Source organism: Cupressus sempervirens, chromosome 11, assembly GCF_028749045.1.
Source record: "Cupressus sempervirens isolate cs-2001-9-10 chromosome 11, ASM2874904v1, whole genome shotgun sequence".
Taxonomy (NCBI): Eukaryota; Viridiplantae; Streptophyta; class Pinopsida; order Cupressales; family Cupressaceae; genus Cupressus; species Cupressus sempervirens.
The window spans coordinates 847,714,377-847,723,997 of record NC_143128.1 but is presented as its reverse complement, the minus strand read 5'-3'; the positions used below and the strand labels follow the sequence as shown (position 1 = coordinate 847,723,997).

Sequence of the window (9,621 nt, the reverse complement as noted above, 5' to 3'; positions counted from 1 at the left end):
TAATTAAAGTCAATAGGTCAACTAGGTCAAGCAACTAAGATGAGCCACGTGGACCAATAGTCTTATTTCTTTTCACCATCTCATGAAGTCTTTGAGCATTGACAACCTTACTTAGTCGCAGCTTTGCCACCCTTCTACTTCATAAACTACTTAACCATGTAAAACTGAGAAATCAGTTAGATGATCGCCAATCGCTGCTTCGCAACTTAACTTTGGCATTTCCTTTTTACTACAATGACCTAGTGATAACTGGAAAACCTTGGGTCACAACTTCACAACCTGAAAGGGAAATAACATAAAATATTCTGCGAAACCACGACCACCCTTTCAAACTGTTGATCGCCCAATTGCAACTTGAAATCCCTTTAAGCATGAAACATTTGCGACCCCGTGATCAATGAGGACTTAACTACCACTGCTAACTGTCTACCTTCCACCCGAGCCTGCAAGGACACATGTCTACAAGGTGCTTCCCCGCTTTGTCTAAAACCCTCACAACTTCAAAATGTGGAAAAGCACTGATTGTCGATCATCAAATGATCAATGATCAGGAAAGACTTTAGTTATTACTACACTTACCTTTAAAACTTTCGGGCCCATTGAATATTCGGCATCCACCTCAACAACACGTAATCCTCCTAACAAATCAACATAAAATAACTAGCACATACTTTCCACCTCAACATTACCTGGCATCTTATCTCACATTCTTTTTCAACTTTGGTGGCCTATACTGAAGAATGAACCTACAAATACACGTGACACGATTTCGCTTCCCTGCATTCCTTAAAAACCTTGCAACTTCATAAAGTGGGGAAGCGATCCTCGTAGATCTTCCTTCATCTGACGATGAAAACAAAACTGGCCCACCTCTTACATAGTCGACACCTGTACTTGGTCTAGTCATCAACTTTGTCCAATGAAATAGTGCTAAATTTCCACTGTGCCCTAACATGTCTTCAGGTTGTTCTGATAGGCTTCCTTTTGTGGCTTTGACAGGAATGGGTCTACCAGCTCCATGTGGTGGCAAGGTGCTTGCCCGCTCTGTCTAAACATCGAGCAACTCCAAAAAGTGGGGAAGTGCTCGTCGTCAATCTTAGAAGATCTGACGATCCAGAAACATGCAGTCCACTTATCCACCATGTTAGTACCTCGACCAATGAAATGCCCGCCATATGCCAACTCATCTGACAACCCTCTACCTTGTCTGCGACCCACAAGAAAATAGGACCCACATGACACATGACACAATGTCGCTTTCTCGCATTGCTTAAAGTTCTAGCAATGTCAGATAGATTTGTGCAAGATTTGACGGTAAAGAAAGCTGTGGGGGGGGTGCGAAATAAACTTAGGAATATATGGAAATATAATAAAGTTTTTATTTCATTTGTTTCGTATTTTCATTAGTATTTGAATTTAAATATGGAATGTGACCGTTGGGTGGGTTGTAGCATTTGAATTTAAATATTTGGCGAGAGGGCAAATATGGTTAACAGTTATCATGTATCTTGTGTTTTGATGTATTTGTTTCTATTTAGACATACCTTATGACCTATGCAGTGGATGTTGTCTACTAGATGTATTTCATTATATCAATTGTATCCATGTTTTTTCCTTATGACATGATGTATTTTTTATTTCTTTATGATTATGGGACATTGTACTTGAGACTTCAACTAATTAATATAACTTTTTAAACATGACTCAACATGAAGGAACCCTTGAGGAATGAAATATGCATTTGTATTACATATGCATATTTGATGTGTATGTGTATATTGCTTCCACATTGTTACTTCAATGTTGTTTAAACTTAAAAAAAAGTTTGGTAAACATTGTAACATGTTAAGTTTATTTCTCTTGGGTTCTCGAGTGGGGCATTGCAGAGAGTGTCATTCATCTTGCAAAGCATTGTGTCTTATGTTCTAAGGCCAAACACATATAGTTGAGGTAGTACTTCATTTACTCAATTTTAGATGATGGATAACTAAAGCTAGAAAATATACCTAAAGATGAAAATCCAATGGATATGTTATAAGGAAGGGAGAAGTTAAACTCTATTTCAATTTCGGTTGGTCTTCAAGATTAAAAAATAATAAAAGGAACAACAAAATCCAAGGTGCATCAATCTGATGGGAGCTTTAGGGGTAGCGATGTTGCTATAGGATCAGTCTCTAAGTGGGAGGTAGTTTAGTCGGAGCTTGATCAGTTCCCAAGTGGGAGATTGCTAGTTTGTGGTGACTGATCAAGCAAGTACTATATAGTTGTCAAACATTTCTGGGTTGACTCATCAAACATTTCCCTAGGTTGAGTTATCGAGTGTTTTTTTGGGTTTACTTGCTAACTGACATTGTAAACCACCTAAATGCCTATAAATAAGTGACAGTGTAATGTAAAACTATACCAGGTTGTAATTTTCTTTTCGCTAGATAACAAGATTGGACTCTCTCTTTGGTGGATGTAGCCCAAGATTGGGTGAACAACGTTAAGTCTTTGTGTCTTACATTCTACTTCTTTGTGGTTTGTTTCTTTACATTATTGGTTATATTTGCACGTAACTATTATATATTTGCATTCTTTTTTATACGTTTGATTGCGTAGTAATTTTTTTGCATCAACTTTTAGGATCATGCTACATGATCCATTATCAAGATGATAGAAATAGAGCCAAGGAAATAAAATTCATTCTATTTTTGAATCCTAACAAGATGGCGTAAGAGGAGATTTCCAATTGGGTGGACAAAGGTGTTAGCAATGACCTTAGGCTCTCTAAGAGTAATTCCATCATTACCTTCACTTGATCTTTGTCCATTTTCATTTTCTCAATCCTCTTTTGCACCTTGACAGTTGAGAACTACGAGATAGCTCTATCTTGATCAAAGTTATAGTGTCTTGTTGTGATCAATGGACTTGTTATTATAAGGCTTCATTAAAAATCTACATAGTTAAATCCTGATAGCAATATCACAATTCATTAACCTTGTTTAGGCTAGTTTTAACAATACTTTTATATTGACAATAGTTCTATATTGTTTGAACTTGATGTTTACTAGTTATTTAGAACTTCTTTTTACATTAATGAATTTTTGTCATTTTTAATTCCAACTTTGTTGAATACAACCAAAACAAATAGTTCCTTTGTAATATTTTAGAGCTCCTTACAGAAATAGAAATCCATTTGAAATTTTTTAGTCTTACAAGCATGGGACCACAAAAATCATCACAAGTTGAAATTATTTTCTTGAGGGACCCATATAACCTTTGTACTTTAAAGAGCAATTATTTGATCCAGTGCATATATTAGAGTAAAAAAAATAGATAAGCAATATTATCCCCGTCTTTGATTTAACAGGCCTACTTTTGTTTTATGATTTTGTTTATGACATTGACAAGATAAACTAGGTTGTAACTGAACTTGAAACAAGGGTAGTGCAGATCTATCTGTATGGTAGCTATCAATACGGTATTGACAATAGTATTCCGTATGTGGTAGATATGATTTTGCGGGCACAACAATTGAGAAGTGGGAAGTTCGAGGTCAAAGAGTAGGAGGTGAGAGGGTAACTAGGAAACCGGATTGCTTGCTTGCTGATGTAGAAATACATTTATTTATGTGTATATAATTGGATGACAGAGAGCTGTGTTGTCTGACATTGAGGAAGAGTGTTTTAAGATGGTAAGGGAGGGCATGCTCCCTTGTCTTGTAAGGTAAAGCGAAGCAATACAAGGCAAGGCAGATTATATAATTGAAGCTCTACTGGTTTTCTCACATCATCTCCATCAATCATTTACCATTCATATCTCTATCCCTTCAGCCTTTATATAGGCTGGAGTTTACTGCAACAAGGCAGGCATTAGAGCATACGTCAAACTTGTGATTCATAGCCAAATATCTCTCTGGCACAAAAAAGAAGTATTAGGAAGAGGCATACTTTTTTCAGCAATGTCAACCATGTCATATAATCCTCATACTTCTTCGCATCCTTATTCTGATTGGCTTCTCCACAATTCAGCTATAGACATGCAGGCCCAGCAGCAGCTTTACTGGGAGCCCAGTGTTGTTGTGGGCTTGGATAGTTCTTCCAGCCCTCCTGCTGATAAATTTAGTGTCTTTGCAACAATACCCACAAGCCAATGCACGGCCGTTTGGGACTCTGGGAGGTTTTATCACAAGCAGCAATCTATTAGCCCTTTAATTTTAAGGGCCAGTGAGCGAGACTGCTTTGAAAACAGGAGCATGGGATATTCATATAGTGATGGTCTGACATCCATGTCTACCGTCACGGAAGAAAATAGTGTTCTAGATGGCTTGTATCAGGGATTCGATGCAGAAGAAGAAGGGATTGTCCCGAGCAAGGCCTTTGATGAGCTCACGATCCCTCCATTTTTCGAAGATGGTATGGACGATGTTCCCTTTTTAGTCACTGCCCAAGCTAGCTGCAGCCCTTCTGATCATTCTGAAGCTGTTGGATCCAGCAGCTCTGTTAGCTTGCATTCGCCTCTGGACCAGTTCAGCAGCGAGTTTAGAGAATGCCCATCTGAGTTGCAGGCCGTTTTAGGTCCCCCAGTAGCCCAAGAGGACCTTGTCGAAATCCTCATCAAATGTGCCGAGGCCTCCTCAGAAGGACAACATGATATCCTCCACTCTTGTCTTGCGAAGCTTCAAGAGCTATCTTCTCCGTTTGGAGATCCCCTGCAAAGGATATCCTTCTATGCAAGCGAGGCTCTGAAGAAGCACGGCATCCAGCATGGGAGAATCGAGGAGAAAACCGATGAGAAGTCCTGGCTGGAGCGTGATTTAGCTCAACAAGCCTTCTATCGGTTTCTTCCATATCACAAATTTCTTCACTTCACTAGCAACCAGACAATACTTGAAGCTACAGGGGGCGCCTCGCATGTTCATATCATCGACCTTGAGATCAGGCAGGGCTTGCAGTGGCCCAGCTTCATACAATCTTTGTCCCTCCGACCTGGAGGACCCCCGAAGCTGCTCAAGATTACAGCCATAGGGAACGATGAGCACAGATTGAACCAGACAGGAAGGCGTTTGTACGAGTTTGCTCAGTCACTGGGGATTGAATTTGCCTTTCGCCCACTGATTGCGGAAATGGAAGAACTCGATGAATCTGCCTTCGATATAGAAGCCCATGAAACTGTAGCCGTGAATTGCTCCTTAGTTCTCAACAGAATGCTCTGCAAATCAGGTAAAATTCATGGGCTGTTGGCATTGTTGAGAAGGTTGAATCCTGTGATCCTTACAGTAATGGAAATTGAAAGCAATCAGAACATGCCCTCTCTTGTGGCCCGGTTCCTGCAGTGTCTTGTTTTCCTCAGGGCCGTGTTCCATTCCATTGAAGCCTCTATGGAAAGAAATAACCCTGAAAGAGTTCTGATTGAGAGAGTTTGCATTGCACCCAATATCGCTAGTGTTCTTCTGGACGATAAGGAGAATTCTCTTAGATATGCCTGCATTGATAGTTGGCGAAAGTTTCTTCGTCATTCTGGCTTTAAGGATTCTCCCCTCAGTCATTACAGCCAATGCCAGGCTAATCTCTTGTTGGATTTGTATTCAAACGAATCCTTCAAGCTCCACCAAGATGGATTCACTATAACTCTTGCATGGCAGGATACTCCTATTGTTTCAGTCTCTGCATGGAAATTATAGTTTCATGCATGAACTAATTATCCAAGGGAGAATCGACTTGTATTCTTAGTAACTAATATTGTCTTTCTGAAAAAAGCCTCGCAAGCGGCAATATAAGAAACCCAGTCTCAGCTGCAGATCAACTCCATTAAAGCAGGATAGCACAGGGCAAGGCCTGAACGGTTTAGAGGAATAGGTCTTCTGAAACCTATTTACTGATTCCGTATTCTGATTATTCATAAGTCTATTGTTTAACAGGGAGACCCTATTCTAGTAATAGGAACTACAAAAATATATTTTCTTCTGCACTGATGCAGTAGGAATTGCAAGAAAATACTGCAAACGGACAGATTGCAATATGCATTCATCCAGCTTCGCCTGCATAATAGTGTGCATCATTATAGAGTAGCTTAGTTAGAGATGTTTCTGTATACTAGGTTTGGACAAGTGCATAGTGTAAAGGAAGTAATTGCACTTGCGCTTACTTAGAACCAAGCATGATCTCTGCAAATGTACATTTCTCTCCTCCAGAGATGACTCTAAGATTTATAATTATTGATCTAAGCCTAAGAAGCAAGGCTATTCAGGGTTGTCTAGCATCATCGTGTCGGTTTCTTTCATAAATGAAATTTACAAGTATTGTTCACAAGAGAGTATTACCCTTTCTTAAATGTGGGTTCAATTATGACTGTTTTCCATTACTCGAGTTCCCTGTTTGAGGGGCAACTCTTCCGCAGTACCAATGGCTCGATAGAAAAAACTGAAGTCAGCGAGCAATTTAAATAATGGAGCAGGTGTTAAGTTTTAACAGTGGTTGAATGCAAATCGATCATTCTGAATTATTAGCATGACAACCATGAATTAAAACCAACTACAAGCTATAAGCCAGGGTCTTTTTTAATCTTCTTGACTATGAATCTGTCTTGAAGTTTCACTCAAGAATTATATCTAATAATAAAACATATTGTAAATGAAGGTTTTATCCTGCGTGCATTATTCAACAGCCTTGTGGCTTCCTCATGTTGAATAATGAGTATCTATTAATAATTCTTTCGTTTGAGGTGATGACTTCAATCCCACCAACAGCTCCATGGAAATAAAACCCTGATCTAGAATTGAAATGCTTGAGCAAGAAAACCCACTACTTTGTTGATGTCTAAATGAACTTCGAGACTAAAAGCTATGATTTTAAGCACAGCGACTCCACAATATGACCATGGGAATTCCCCACGGTTCCATTGGACTTCCTTAATATAGCCGTAGTGATTCATTTCAAAGTTATATCCCATAGGAAAAAATGACTTGAAACCTGTAGGCATTAAGCTTTACAAATAGTGGGATCTAATTCCCCTGTTCAAAGAAAAACAAGAAACTATTGATGAAAAAAGTCAAGTCATTCTTCTGAATAAGAACATAATGAAGGGTTGATCCAAGTATGCCCTCAAAGGGCAAATTTAAGCTCTGCAAATATATTGTACTTATGACTTGACTGTAATAGAGTCTGTGTTAGGAAGACTTCTCTTATTCAAAAGATTGTATTTGAAATTATCATATCTAATAAATAAATAATCATCATCAGAAAGATGAGAGAGTGATTTAAATATGATACAAAACCAATTTGATAGGGCCTTGATTAGATGAAAATGATACCAATTCCCTAACGGCTTTTAGCTAGCAGTAAGGTGGGGAGGCTTACAAATGCAAAACCCTAGGATCCATATTCCAAACCCTTATTAGTTGTCATCTATGCCTATGCAGCTTTGTCAACAAGGCATTCTAAAAAGGGATGATCATGCTATCATGAGGCCATCATTCTCGCATTCTACCCTTTAAGAAATAGTAGATTGGGCCTGTTCTGTTAAATTGTCCAAACCTTCAGATTACAATTTGCCAAAAAGTTGGAAAATATGAATAAGGTTACAAGTTTCCAGTAGTCTTTGTGTTTCATTTATTGCGTTGTTCTTTCTGTCCTTAGAGGAATATATTTGTTAGGTAAAAAAATTTGAATGTAGAATTTCTCAGAAGATACAAGAAACAACATTAGTCAATCACACCACTGACGAAACATCTAAGGTTTACTTCTTCAGATTATGAAATTAATAGATGTCCAGCACAACAGGAAATTCTCAGATGGGACAGAAATGATTCATGGTAGATGAACTGTGCTTTAAATTGAAGAATTCTTTACAAATACCTTGACACTTATATTGAAACTAATATTGGTGGAAGATAATTTTTTTAATAATATTATTTAATATTGATAAAAAAATTAATTTTTTTATATATGATTTAATTGCTTATAGCTGATGTACTTGTTTCTGATTTGTATGGACACATGTTTATGGGATCTGTTATCGGTGAAGGGTCATTAATAATTATTTTAAATTATTACCTGATATCTACAAAAAGATATCCACACTACAACCGTTTAAAAACTTGTCAATACTTGTATGCTTCCGATATCAATACTTGTATACAGATGTTCCAGCAGTTGTGAGCTATGAATACCACTAAAATTCTAATATTCAATAAAAATTTAAAAATTCTGACTACTGGTGTTACAAAAAATATGACCTCTGATCATATTAAATTCATTAACATGCTTTTGCTTATCAATTTCTTCTTAGTCTTTGAAAATAGTAATTAAAAGATTGGATGAAAAAGAGGAAAAAGGTAATTGAAACATGGACGCACTCATACCCCTATCTCCTTCCTTCCATGAATCTATATTATTTCGACCCCACAATAGAAGTATATACAATTTGGCCCTTAATGTATTTAGATGCAAGTGATTGAGTGGTTTGCCAAAGTATAGAATTTAAATGAAATTGAAAAAGAGTGAAAAAGAAAGCGCTGAATTGATTTCATTTTCAGAAAAGCACAGATGAGGACAACATGTACCGAGACCCTTATGGTGAGAGTTAGGCCAAAGGGCACGTCAGTGCAAGAATTCCAAGTGAAAGCTCTGCATTTGAAAAGTGGACTTTGAGAGCAGTTGAATCAGGTAAACAACATAAGATCTGATTGATTTTTATGTGAATGAAGACAATGCAAACGGTCAGTACAACACCACGATAGATATTTTAGCACTAATAATTGAAAGGGCTAAAGATTTCTAAGAAAAATCTTTTGCCAGGAATTGAAAAGTTCTTCGCCCAAGCGTAGACAAACCCTTGCCAAAACTCACAATGCATCTACGGGAAACCATGGTTGCCACTTAGGTATGGAAGATCAAACTTCCGTAACCAATAGAAAAATTGGGTACAATAAATGCCAACCATGACATCTCCACCACATGTAAATGGCAACTCTATCACGCCAGGGATGATGTTTGACGGGTCTAAATTTTGTGCAGACAATCACAAGGAAGTTGTACGAAACAAAAGCTTTTCAGTACATTTGGGAGGACGAAGCAGATTAAAAATACTGACCTGTATGTGGGTGTCTATGGGGCCTGGACCTGCACTGAAGCTAGGGCATGAATTTCTGGAGCGGGACCACCCAGACCTTTTATGATGGACGGATGGTGAAAGTAAATGTGACTTGCCCTAAATGCTTGCCAAACAAGAGAAGGGCCGTTTGGTTGCTGGAATTGATTTAGAAATTGGAATCTAAAATATTTCATTTAGGATTCTGGAACTTGAAATCCATATTTAAGTTTTTGAAATTTATTTAGGGGTTGTTTAGTTCAAATATAAAAATATTTGATATTTGAAATTTGTTATTTCAAGCTTGTTTGGTTTAAAATACAAATATATGGTTTAAAAAATAAATATAAAATTTACAGTGAGAAAGGTGATTCATATATCCAATTTGTTCAACTCCACACATGCCGAAAATGTTGATGTTCATTGCAAAATAAAAATTGAAGAAAAAGTTAAAAGAAAGACGAAAGAAATTAGATATGTGCGGTACTAGTTATTTTATTTAATCCAAACATATTTATGAAATAATCTTTCTAATTTCTTCAAGCGCTT

At 37.5% G+C, this 9,621-nt stretch overlaps 1 protein-coding gene across 1 annotated transcript; it reads left to right on the top strand.

The window, feature by feature from the left end:
- Positions 1–3,456: 3,456 nt before the first annotated feature.
- On the top strand, positions 3,457–6,293 carry LOC149532201 (GRAS family protein RAM1-like). Its single transcript, XM_089809832.1, has one exon. It carries the CDS (start codon positions 3,944–3,946, stop codon positions 5,663–5,665), a length of 1,722 nt encoding a protein of 573 aa, XP_089665958.1. The 5' UTR covers positions 3,457–3,943; the 3' UTR covers positions 5,666–6,293.
- The last annotated feature ends 3,328 nt before the right edge of the window (positions 6,294–9,621 follow it).

Coding starts and splice junctions, on each gene's coding strand:
- LOC149532201 (XM_089809832.1), top strand. CDS start 3,944: ATGTCAACCATGTCATATAATCCTCATACTTCTTCGCATCCTTATTCT.